This window comes from Clupea harengus, chromosome 13 (genome assembly GCF_900700415.2).
Source record: "Clupea harengus chromosome 13, Ch_v2.0.2, whole genome shotgun sequence".
NCBI lineage: Eukaryota > Metazoa > Chordata > Actinopteri > Clupeiformes > Clupeidae > Clupea > Clupea harengus.
Window position 1 is genome coordinate 26,637,496 of NC_045164.1, and position 13,159 is coordinate 26,650,654.

General features: G+C 45.2%; 1 protein-coding gene across 2 annotated transcripts in view; it reads left to right on the top strand.

Annotated features, from left to right (window-relative positions):
- Positions 1-10,393, top strand: part of prom2 (prominin 2) — a 22,371-nt gene extending 11,978 nt beyond the window's left edge. For both annotated transcript variants that reach the window (XM_031579384.2, XM_042709641.1), the window contains exons 8-24: positions 443-639; positions 2,539-2,613; positions 3,297-3,360; positions 3,465-3,621; positions 4,133-4,285; positions 5,161-5,284; positions 5,485-5,573; positions 5,676-5,760; positions 5,939-6,082; positions 6,295-6,369; positions 6,509-6,601; positions 6,828-6,881; positions 7,454-7,534; positions 7,924-7,992; positions 8,234-8,323; positions 8,602-8,714; positions 9,781-10,393. In XM_031579384.2, coding sequence (XP_031435244.1) covers positions 443-639; positions 2,539-2,613; positions 3,297-3,360; positions 3,465-3,621; positions 4,133-4,285; positions 5,161-5,284; positions 5,485-5,573; positions 5,676-5,760; positions 5,939-6,082; positions 6,295-6,369; positions 6,509-6,601; positions 6,828-6,881; positions 7,454-7,534; positions 7,924-7,992; positions 8,234-8,323; positions 8,602-8,714; positions 9,781-9,832 — 1,715 coding nt within the window. In that variant the 3' untranslated portion in view covers positions 9,833-10,393. The remainder of the gene's footprint in view (positions 1-442; positions 640-2,538; positions 2,614-3,296; positions 3,361-3,464; positions 3,622-4,132; positions 4,286-5,160; positions 5,285-5,484; positions 5,574-5,675; positions 5,761-5,938; positions 6,083-6,294; positions 6,370-6,508; positions 6,602-6,827; positions 6,882-7,453; positions 7,535-7,923; positions 7,993-8,233; positions 8,324-8,601; positions 8,715-9,780) is intronic.
- Positions 10,394-13,159: the final 2,766 nt, after the last annotated feature.

Consider the following 13,159-nt stretch of genomic DNA (forward strand, 5'->3'; position numbering starts at 1 on the left):
AGAGAATGCGAGAAAGGCAGAAGGGGGTGGTGGGGGGTGTGGGGGGGGGGGTCTCATCTTCCACCCCTGCAGCCATCTGCCCCCACCCCCAGGTCCGTGGAAGGGGGAGGGGGGAAGGGGGGAGGGAGGAGGGGGGGGGCTACCATCTGTTACCGGGGGTCCCACACTGCCCCTTAGCTACCATTCTCCTCCACCTTTAAATCTCCCATGAATGACCTCACCATCCCCACACCACCTTTAAATCTCCCATGAATGACCTCATCATCCCCACACCACCTTTAAATCTCCCATGAATGACCTCATCATCCCCACACCACCTTTAAATCTCCCATGAATGACCTCATCATCCCCACACCACCTTTAAATCTCCCATGAATGACCTCACCATCCCCACACCACCTCATGATGTACCTGTTTGCTCCACCTGCTGTTTTGGTTTCAGCGGTGGACGGCACCAGCGGGGGGCTGACCCACCTGAATGGCAGTCTCGTGCAGCTGCAGTCACACCTGGATGTCCTGCAGGCCAACCTGACCGCCGTGCGGGACCGCATCAACAGCACGCTTCGGAACGCAAGCTGTCTGGGTTGCAGCGGACTGCAGTCCGAGCTGGAGCAGCTGTCTGTGGACACGACCATTAAGGTGAGTGTGTGTGTGTGTTCGTGTGTGTGTGTGTGTGTGTGTGTGTGTGTGTGTGTGTGTGTGTGTGTGTCTGTCAGTCTGTCTGTCTGTGGACTCAACCCTTAAGGTGAGTGTGTGTGTGTGTGTGTGTGTGTGTGTGTGTGCGTCAGTCTGTCTGTCTGTGGACTCAACCATTAAGGTGTGTGTGTGTGTGTGTGTGTGTGTGTGTGTGTGTGTGTGTGTGTGTGTGTGTGTGTGTGGGAGATGTCACAGTGTGGGGGGGGGGGGGGGGGGGGAGTACGGCTGAGGCAGAGGAATCAGTTTAACCCCAGAGTGTTTTTGCTGCCACACAATGAAGTGAACCGCAGAGAATCTGAGTCTTCTCTCGAGTCTGATCCATTTCTGGTTTGGGAATCGCACGGCATGAGGAAGTGAGAGTGACATTTGGAACAACCTATTGAGCCAAACAATTGAACCAAATCCAGAACAATTCTATCTCAGGTGGACACATATAAAGAGAAGTGATGTCCGCCTCCTGTCCTTTTGAAATGGCAGGTTTGCGAGCTCTATTGTCTGAGATGCACGCTACTTCTGTAGGTTCACTGATCTCTGTGTGCTGACATTAGATCTTAGTGGGAATTGTACCGGTGGCTCTAAACTGGCCTTGAAGAACACACTGAATGCCAGTTTAATACCCACACAATGGCTCTCACAGAGTATGGAGGCTTAAATTACATGGCAACCATGCCGCTCTGCCACACACTCGTAACACAAACAGAAGTTCATGTCCGTGGTTACAACTTATCACAAAGAATCGTTCCACCCCAATCAAAGGCAGTGCAAACAAGGAGCAGAACATTTGTTCGTTTGTTTGTTGTTTGTTCTGTGTTGTCCTAGTGTAGCTTCAGCCTTTAAGATCATGTTTACTTTTGTTATCGATGTCATATTCCACTCAAAAGGATCAAAGGTTATACATGCGTGTCGTTTTGTTTGCTGAGAATTACTTTTGTGACCAACAGTTTTCCATGTTTGTGTGCTGCATATCGCCCCCTGGTGTTAGGAGGTATAATGACAGTTACATAAACTGGGAAAATGAAAGTGGTGCTCAGGCGATGCTGTGTTTACCTTTTTAATCAATAATCAGTGTTAGGGAAGCTACAGCTTTGCACGCTACGAATAACTTCACACTGGAAGAAGTTGAACTTCAGTAAAGCAAAAAAAAAAAGTTGTTCAAACTGCTTTGTAAATGTACATGCGTTTGACATACATGATTTTATGACAAAATTAAATTAGTTAATTAAAACGTCCCATGCCAGCAAAATAAAATGCACCCCGTTGATTTTATTGCACAAAGTGCCCACTTGTTCATAGGTCATAAAATAAACAAAATAAAATACCCCACTATTCATGGGAAAGTACAAGGAATGTCAGCTTTGGTTTTGTATCCAACGTCCGTCAGTCAGACACCTGCACTCCAGAAACTAGAGTCCAGGTAGGGGTATTGCTCCAGGCAGGATGACTCAGTTAGCCAGGTAACTTCTAAAATATATAATAACTTTTCTGAACATTTATTAATAAATAGTATCAATAATCAATTCTGCCCATGCACTACACAAAGGTCAGGTGCCTGGGCATGCCATCTTGGACTACTCAAAGGGGGTTCAATCACAGTAGAAAAGCAATTCAAAATCAAACCTTTTCCTTTTTATGGTCCAAAATTGTTAACTACACAAAAATGGGGAAAAAATGTAACTACTTGAACCACCATGCAAATATAAATGAAGTTGAACTTCCAGCAAGCTACTGCAACATGTAGTTCACTACTTCCCCACACTGTCTGTGAGTCATGCATGACGCCTCTACCTTCTGTGTCCACGTGAGTGAGTGTCCAAATGAAATAATGCCCTCTGCTTCCAACAGACCCCTGGTTTGAGTGAGCTTCAGTCAGCGCTTGATGAGGCACAGGAGGCCAACCTGGGCTCCATAGCGACGGAGGTGAGTGCATTAACATACAGAGAGGAGCTTTGACCTGAGATTCAATCGCCATGGAGATTCAATCGCCATGGAGAATCAATCGTCCGGTTGGCCTCTGTCACCCAAAAGAGTGGCCTTGAGTCCCGCTCCCGTAGTGAGACTAGGAGAGGGTGGATAGTGGCAGATGTGTCCAATTTATATGACAGACTAGCGCTGTATTCACTCACAATCTGTATTGGCTCAGGAACCATAAAAGCCCTCATCTAAACAACATGAAAACCCAGACACAGACACACACACACACACTCACACACACACACACACTCATCTAAACAACATGAGAACCCTCATTCTGCTGCATGTGCTACTCTGTTTACTACAAATAGCACACACACAGACACAGACACAGACACAGACACAGGCACAGACACAGGCACAGGCACAGGCACAGACACAGACACAGACACAGACACAGACACAGACACAGACACAGACACAGACACAGACACAGGCACAGGCACAGGCACAGGCACAGACACAGGCACAGACACAGACACAGGCACACACACACAGACACACACAGACACACACAGACACACACAGACACAGACACAGACACAGACACACAATTCATCATTCCCTGTCTCAAGCAATCCCATGGTCAAGTAATGAGGTCCAATCTCACTTTTCTTTCGTGTCTGAAGGGCGAGGACTTCTTTGACGCTATACCAGAGAAGGTGACAAATGAAACCAGAAGCACGGTGCAAAGTAAGTCTGGATGAGCGGTTCATCTTTGTCTTTGTCAAATAACACGGTGTGTTGTGTTAACTGTTGTGTCTGAGACAGGCTTGTGCATTTGTCCCTATTTTCAGATGTTCAGACTGAGCTGAAAACCATCAAGGACCAGATCTCACAAGTGACCAATAAAATTCCACTCGAATCACTGCAAAGTCTCTCGAACGAGATCAGCGTTGCACGTGGCTATGTTGACCAATATAGTCCTGAAGCAGAGGACGTCGAGACATACAGGTTGGTTCCCCAAATCATCCTCTGTTTAATGTTACATCTTTCATTTAACGTGTAGTTATTATCATAGGTGATTAGTATGACTGATACATGATTTTGATCAGAGTAACATCTCTGACATTCGCTTTACTCATGACTTAAAAATACATGCGTGTATGTGTGTGTGTATGTATGTATGTATGTATGTGTGTATGTATGTATGTATGTGTGTATGTATGTATGTATGTATGTATGAATGTGTGTATGTGTGTATGTATGTATGTGTGTGTGTGTGTGTGTGTGTGTATGTGTGTGTGTGTGTGTATGTATGTATGTGTGTGTGTGTGTGTGTGTGTGTGTGTGTGTGCGTGCGTGCGTGCACTGTATGTATGTATGTATGTGTGTGTGTGTGTGTGTGTGTGTGTGTGTGTGTGTGTGTGTGTGTATGTATGTATGTATGTAGCGCTTTTATCCAAAGTGACTTAGAACACAACTATATAATGTCCTTTTCCTGCCTGTGTTCCTGGTTGTGCAGGTGGATTGTGGGAGCGGTGATGTGCTGCCTGATCCTGCTGGTGGTCGTGTGTAATCTCCTGGGTCTCTTCCTGGGTCCGGCGGGCCTGAACTCCATGACGGAACCCACGCACCGTTCCTGCACAGCCGACTGCGGAGGAGCCTTCTTTATGGCGTACGTGAGAAGCCTCCCCTTAGACACCACAGAGAAATGTTTGTGTGTGTGTGTGTGTGTGTCTGAGGCGTGAGAAGCCTCCCCTTAGACACCACAGAGAAATGTGTGTGTGTGTGCGTGTTTGTGTGTGTGTGTGTGTGTCTGAGGTGTGAGAAGCCTCCCCTTAGACACCACAGAGAAGTGTGTGTGTGTGTGTGTGTGTGTGTGTGTGTGTGTGTCTGTGTCTGTGTGTGTCTGAGGCGTGAGAAGCCTCCCCTTAGACACCACAGATCACAGCGGAGGCGAGAGCTTGAAGGTTACGTTTATCAGACATCAGTCAAAGCGTGGGGGCGCTCGCCTCTTAATTTGAACCCTTATTTTGGCACAACAGAGATGTAGTGGGTTACACGAGAAAGACCAGATCTCACAGGTCAACAGGTTAAGCAGTAATAATGTATTTACTGAGGCCTGAATGGGTAGGAACGCACAGGCTATTGTTAATTCCCATCTTCCTCCAAATAATAACACAAAAAAGACAGTTATATGATTAAGCAATAGTACTATTTGTATTGCCCTTATGGTATTGGCAGGCTACAGGTCAAGGGACTGTGTTAATTATCCATGCAGTCATGCTCCCTTCACCAAACAGAGAGGCCATGTTGACCCTGCATATCCACCAGTCATGTGGGTGCCTCCGGATCATTCCGTAAAGTTCATTAGACCTGCGTGGGAGTTAATTGGCTAAAACGAATGACTCCTGGCATTCCTGCTTTTAGAGGAACACACCATCTTCTCAAGCGAATCATCTGCTAAGCACTGACACCAGGTTAAACCATCTTTTGCCAAGGCGGCCATCTTGTGTCGACTCTCACAGTTTGTGTTTGCTCTCTTTTCAGAGGTGCTGGTTTCAGCTTCCTCTTCTCGTGGATCTTCATGCTGCTCGTTTTGATCCTGTTCCTGGTCGGGGGGAACACTTACACCCTCATCTGTAAGCCATGGAGAAGTCAGGAGCTCTTCCAGGTGGGTCATACCGTGCCAAACATGGCCCCTGTACAGTTAAAGATCCACTCAATGTTGTCACAGAGTACTGGACTACATTTTGCATTTCATGGAAATGGCGAGTATTTGGCCGTTGCTCTGTGCAGGCCTAATATGCTGTATGTTTTGTGTGTCAGTACCTACATACTGAGCGTTGTTCTGGACTGTATATCCAAACACAGATCATCGATACACCAGGATTGATCCCAGGGTTCAATCTGTCTGAATCTCTCGGCCTGAAATCTGAGCTGACAATCACGGACATCTACAGGTGACTTGAAGCTATTATCGCTGTTATCTTTAATCAGAATGCAGACGCCACGCCAGGGCCATTTTGAACAAGCATTTACTCTGAATGTGATGTTATTTACAGCGACTGCAGCAAGAACAAGTCTCTGTGGATCACACTTCACCTGGAGGAGGTCATTAACCTGAATGAGTTCCTAAATGTCTCCCAGGTGAGAGGGTTGAGCTCCAACCACGAGCAACTCCATTGATTCTTAAGTACACCACCTCAGCCTTCTCAGAAGTCATCATACTAATAACCCGTTTCATTAATGAGTCTACGTGTTCGGGCATGACTGGTAACAATAAGATGTATTCATGGGGTTTTTCCACCTGTTTTTTTTTTTACAGTACACAGAGGATATCAAGGAGAGCTTTGAGAACACTGATATCTCCATAGCAACTGTCACTCTTCTGACCCCTGCCATTGTTACCCAGTTGAAGAGTTTCTCTGACAAAGCAGGAAGTGTCAACTTCAACAGTGCCATAGATCAGGTGTGTGACTGTGAACAGTGTTGGAATCATTCCTCACTCCGTAACATTGTGATGTGGATGTTATTGTAAGCAAAATGGATGTAGTGATGCTTTGAAGTTAAGATGAGTTGGCCCTTTCTCACTCTCCTGTGCGAGTAACACTTTTGCTCTCTATGTATAGACATGATTGCTCTGTCCGTCTGTAACTGTCTGTGTCTAATCTTACTTTTCAGATCAATACATTTTCCACTTTTGGGGCAAATCTGACGGCGATAGCAAGCAGGTTGGACCAGCTTGCAGTCATTCAAGTAAGTACCGTTAACCCACCTCACTTTCAGAGCCTTGGAAGACAGACAGACAGACAGACAGACAGACAGACAGACAGACAGACAGACAGACAGACAGACAGCATGACTGATATTCTTCTCATCTGACTCCTCTCCGCAGCCTGATGCAGGTATTATGTCAGAGTTACGTCAGGAGGCAGAAGACCTGAGAAGCATCAGCAATGAATTTAATGTGACCATCAAACCACAGCTAGTATGTTGCTTTGCATATTATCACAAAAATATGTCAATATAAATTAATCTCTAAAAATATAAACTTATATAAGCTTATATATTATAAACGTATATATATAAACCTATATACCGTAAGTAATAATTCATATAACCGATACAATAAAAATAATAATCTGATTTAAAACAATGCTTTACCCTTCCACGCATACATTTCCAGAGACTAAAATGTGACATTAATTCTACAGCTGGAAGTGAAATCCTCAATTGAAAGTCTGACTGCCAACGCTTCACAGATCAACGTAAGTATACGGTGAAGCACGGACTGGAGCTGGAATACATCAGGCAGTCCATGGGACGGCCACTGCTAATGCTGGGACTATCCACATCAACAGATAACATACACGACACAGTCTCTGTGAGCTAATGCTGGGACTATCCACATCAACAGATAACATACACGACACAGTCTCTGTGAGCTAATGCTGGGACTATCCACATCAACAGATAACATACACGACACAGTCTCTGTGAGCTAATGCTGGGACTATCCACATCAACAGATAACATACACGACACAGTCTCTGTGAGCGGTCAGGGACACTGGGGGCAGGGGAGCAGTCTGAGGTCTTCTACAGTATAATCATATATTTTTTAGTGGTTGCACAAACAAATGCCGTTGTGTATCTAATGCACAATGACAAATAAAGTCTATTCTATATATAGCACTTTTGCATCATATTTTTAGTTAGGTGAAATATACAAAAATATCAAGGCGTGTCAGACTACTTCGTAGAAGAGTCGGACAGGCCTTGGACTCCCAAGAGTTAATGGTGGCCGTGGGCAGTTGAACACTTTCCCGTTCCTTTTCCAGGAGACGGTTGGGGACGTGCTGCAGAAGGCTGAAGCGGCGCAGAGCTTCCTGAACAGCAACACGTCGCAGATGGTGAAGGACGTGAGTGCTGTCCTACTGCGGAGCTTTGCAGTCGGATAGGAACTACTGTATTTGGATAGGAACTACTCTAGTGGGATAGGAACTACTGGAGTTGGATAGGAACTACTGTATTTGGATAGGAACTGCTGGAGTTGGATAGGAACTATTAGAGTTGGATAGGAACTACTTTAGTCAGATAGGAAATACTGTAGTTGAAAGGACTGATTATTGATTTGCATCGTTTTTTTTTAAAGTTTAAAAAGTTTTTCTTTTTAACTTAAACCTGACTATTAGCATCTAAAGCTGTCCACAATCTTCCTTCCCTGACTGGCTGAAAAGGGCTTGAATTTCTGTCTGACGTGTCTGAGCATGTGAGATATAATTGCCCTTTTCTACCCCTCCTCCTTCAGGAAAGCAGGGACTTTCTGGACTGTCAACTGAAATACTTCACTGCTTTTGCTGAGTGGGCCAACGAAACGGTCAGCTTTACGGTCATTTAAAGTATTTCTGAATTGAATGTATAAATTCTGTGTACAAGAAGAAGACAGTGTCTTGAATTAGCCATCACTTTATGATAAAAGCTACACGTTTGTATATAAGCTAAGATGTGTACATTATAACAAGATAAAAAAAAAACCCTGTAATTTTCAGTGTTTCTACGCTTGTTTTAGTTGACCTTGGAGGGCTGTATTATGAGTTTCATGCCGTATTCCCTTACAGATCACACAGCAGCTGGGTCAGTGCGGTCCAGTGGCAAGGGCTGTGGACTCAGCAGAAGCCATCGTCTGCACACACATAGTGGAGGCGCTGGTGAGAACACCTCTTTTCACACACCCTGTTTATTCCAATCATAACAACTGCTTATACGTTTGGAGATGATCTCACTGGAACAGTAACCACCTATGATGATTATTTCTACGTGTAAAGTTAGGTTATATTGACCTGAAATCCAGTTAGCCTGTCATGATTTGTTTCCTTGTAACTTGTAACTGATGTTTGAGTTTCTAAATGTATTCTGTACCTGGCATTTGACCACGTTATCTGGTGTGTGTGTGTGTGTGTGTGTGTGTGTCCCCTCCCCTGTCTAGAATGCCTTTTGGTTCAGTCTGGGCTGGTGTATGCTCTTCCTCATCCCCAGCATCATCCTCTCCATCAAGCTGGCCAAGTACTACCGCAGGATGAAGGAGACGGATGTCTTTGAGTGAGTGACCCTTGACCCTTCTCGTTGGGTGTGAGTGAGTGACCCTTGACCCTTCTCTTTGGGTTGGGTGTGAGTGAGTGACCCTTGACCCTTCTCGTTGGGTGTGAGTGAGTGACCCTTGTCTTTGGGTTGGGTGTGAGTGAGTGACCCTTCTCTTTGGGTTGGGTGTGAGTGAGTGACCCTTGTCTTTGGGTTGGGTGTGAGTGAGTGACCCTTGACCCTTCTCTTCTCTTTGGGTTGGGTGTGAGTGAGTGACCCTTCTCTTCTCTTCGGGTTGGGTGTGAGTGAGTGACCTTTGACCCTTCTCTTTGGGTTGGGTGTGAGTGAGTGACCTTTGACCCTTCTCTTTGGGTTGGGTTTGAGTGAGTGACCCTTGACCCGTCTCTTCTCTTCGGGTTTGAGTGAGTGACCCTTGACCCTTCTCTTCTCTTTGGGTTGGGTGTGAGTGAGTGACCCTTGACCCTTCTCTTTGGGTTGGGTGTGAGTGAGTGACCCTTGACCTTTCTCTTCTCTTTGGGTTGGGTGTGAGTGAGTGACCCTTGACCTTTCTCTTCTCTTTGGGTTGGGTGTGAGTGAGTGACCCTTCTCTTCTCTTTGGGTTTGAGTGAGTGAGTGACCTTTGACCCTTCTCTTTGGGTTGGGTTTGAGTGAGTGACCCTTGACCTTTCTCTTTGGGTTGGGTTTGAGTGAGTGACCCTTGACCCTTCTCTTCTCTTTGGGTTGGGTGTGAGTGAGTGACCTTTGACCCTTCTCTTCTCTTTGGGTTTGAGTGAGTGACCCTTGACCCTTCTCTTCTCTTTGGGTTGGGTTTGAGTGAGTGACCCTTGACCCTTGTCTTTGGGATGGGTTTGAGTGAGTGACCTCTTCTCTTCTCTTTGGGTTGGGTTTGAGTGAGTGACCCTTGACCCTTGTCTTTGGGTTGGGTGTGAGTGAGTGACCCTTGACCCTTGTCTTTGGGTTGGGTGTGAGTGAGTGACCCTTGACCCTTCTCTTTGGGTTGGGACAGTTTACAGCGGACATGTTGTTCCAGACCTCTCAATCTCTCTCTCCTCTCTCTGGCCCACAGGAATCCCATACCTCTGACCTTCATCCCACGTGCCGTCATGAAGGCGCACTGAGAGGGATGCAGGAGTTACAGTTTTCTGCAGTCATCCTCAGGGAATCTAACATGGCTGCCCCTCCTGTCAGGACCGAATAACAACACAATGATTTAAACTTTGTCAAAACGCAACAACACACACACACACACACACACACACACACACACACCAGTTACAGGATCTCACACCTCATATCCAAAAAAGAAATGTCCACAGAAGTCGGCAGGCCTTTATGATAGTTATACTAAATATAGGATCATCAGTATCAATGCCACGTGTCAGGGGAGTCCTGTTGCCATACATCAAAAGTCTGTCAAACATTTCATTTTTTTCTTTTATGCGCTCTCTTTTCAAATTTTGCACAGTTACATCGTTTTTGTACAAATATTTTTCTAATTGAGACTGTACATGTTTGTTGATGGAAAATGTGATTTGTTGTATACCCAGGAATAATCAAGACAAGCATTTCAAAGCACTTTACTTGGTCTTAAAGATAACAACATTCGTCTCGATGGAAGTCAGACAAGCATTGTGCAAAGATACTGTATTAAAAAGGTACTACTGACTGATAAAACACTATTAACGGTGCCTCCATTTCTGTCATCGCTCAGGTCCGACTTGGGTTTGTTTAAATAATGCATAACCCTGTTAACTGCTCTAAGGTTGCCCAGTCCAAAAATAGGAACTAGATCAATAGGAACTCAATGTTATCATCTCCAATGTGCATCACGAAGGCCAGCGAGAGTGAAAAAAAAAAAATAAGAAAAAAAAACCTTGAAACAAGAGAAAGCCTGTTTAGGTTTCGATGGCTCAGCCGTGTGATGACAAACCTTTCCCAAAATGGAGGTGAAACAGGGTTAGAATTTGCCAGGGTTGCATGTTCCCAGACCTTTGGAAACAAATCTTCTGTGACTAGGAATGGTGGATAGCCCCCACACTATCCCCAAAACGCCTCCTCTTGGTTGGATTGCAACTATGTGATAAGCACTCTCACACCCTGGTGATGAACCTGCCAGTTCGGTGTAAAAGCAGACCACTCTGCTGTGGCTTTCTGCCACCATCATCAATACCCCTACACTTACCCCCTCCCCCATCCCCCTACCCCCTCACCATCCCCCTACCCCCTCCCCCATCCACCTCCCCCCTCCCCCTGCCTCTTTTGTACCGCACCCTGGGTCCCATGACGTTCAGTTCACTCATCGCAGTAACCTGTTAATCAGTGGCCAGGCAGCAAGACCAGGGCTGACATTCCAAGCATAGCTCCGACAGCTGACTTTACTCCCGAAAAAACTCCTAATTGCATTTAGATGTAAAGCGAGTGGTACAGTCCATGATTTTAAATCCCGTACACTTTGTGTCAAATACAGCTAATCGCTCGTCATGATCCTCTAGCTGTAAATGGGAAACGAAGATCGAGCCATAAACAATACCAGCCAATCAGCACAGGCCTTCAGAAGCATGGAATAGTCGTATAATATGATTGAAGGGGTATAATATGATTGGCTGTTGAGCTCAGATATCAACAACCTTTTGCGAGACCGAATTGCAGACTGCATTTTTAAGAAATATCTGTATTTTCACGATTTACTACTGTGCCGTGTTCTATTTGTTAAGCAGTTAATGAGGAGTATGTGTTTAAAGTCTGTTGCCATCCCACGCAATTCAGCAACGGAGTAGACCGAGGCCATTTCTTGATCGTTACCCACAAAAAGGCAATTCACTTCAGACCATAGTTCATTATTGTGATTCATCCGAGGCAAAGCTTGCATTAGGTTTTGAAAACAGGCCGTTTCTGTTCGCCCTCCTCCAGACCGATGCTACGGAGCTCAACACAGCAGTCTACTCCTTGTGCTCCCAAATGGCCTGAATGGCTGGACATGAATAAAGAGACGCTCTCAGTGTTGGTCTTTATAGGTAAAAAGAAATTTTATTAGCCAGGGTGGGTGGTGGGTTGGGGTTAACAGAAGCTATTTACCAGAAAACACACTTAACAATCTATTAATGTGTTCGTTTTGTGAGGCGAACTCGCTCTCAACCTGGCACCACACTGCCGCTGAAAAGCAATACTGTGGAAGGTACATGAAGCATCACCTGGTTCAGCGGTCACAGACTAAGGCAGCTCAAAAAACAAAACAAAAAAAAGTCCAAAAATTAAATAAATAAAAGGGTTTAAGAGGTCCATTGCGGCACTGTACATGGCATGTCATATATATGATTAAGAGAAAAGCAAGGCATTAGTATGAAAAAAAAAAGGGTTTTGTTTAAACATCATCAAATCAATTTCAACATGATGTGAAAAAATCTGCTTTCAGTGCTTTAGGGACTTTGGATAGTTAAGACACTTCAGACTCAAGATGCATCAGAGCTCCGTCAAACCGAAACCCAAGTATACATGTCCATACGGTGTAAATATAAAAGGAGTGTGACTCAGAGTATTTAAAAGGCCCCAAATTGAGTTACCCACACTGGGCTCAGCGCAAGACTCAGCAGGCCTCTCCAGCACACCCCGGCAGACATTCACTGCATAACAGAATTACGCAAAATTCAATTTAAAGAGGGGGCTGAGACTGCTGCTGCTGCTGCTTAGAGCCGCAGGAATGCCAAGGGTGGGACTGAGGGGGCCGAATGGGGCTGCCGCCCGCCCTGCCGCCCGCCCTGCCTGCCTGCCAGTGCACCTCGCGCCTGGGCCGCCCGCGACTAAAGCAAAGGCTTGATCTGAACCCAAGGTGGCTCAGTTTGTCAGATTGGACTTTCATTTTTGGTTAATGGAGATTGTCCCTTTTCAGAGAATATATGTTAATTTTATTTTGTTTTTGTGGTTGTTTTTAAAAACTTGCTGTTCATGTTGTCAACATGTAGCCCTAAACATTTAGGCCTAGCTCTGTTATCATATAAATAAAAACAAAAAAAGCCTTTAGTGAAGTTTTCACTAAAGTCAGGAATGAAACCAGTGAGAAGGGTCACACAGGTTTTCAGTGAGAGACAGACAAAACTACTCTATCCGATGCTACTGTTAGTCAAGGCAACTCAATGCATTTCATATTGGTACCATTTCATTAACATGACATGCAGCGCCCTGAACATACGCATATTTATCTGTCAAAAGATGTCATCATCATCTTACATATCACAGCATACACAATCTTTGAAAAGACGGGTCCACGGTTGTGCTGAAAGGTTTATGTATGTCTATGTACATCAAACAAGATTTACAGACGTTGAGTTCTGTTATTCTGTAGGCCTGGTTATCTACTATTCAGACCGTTGCATGGTTACCATCACCGCCGTAAACAATAGGCCTGCTTCTGCCTTTCCATCTCCTACTCAGTACAACGCCATGAGCCT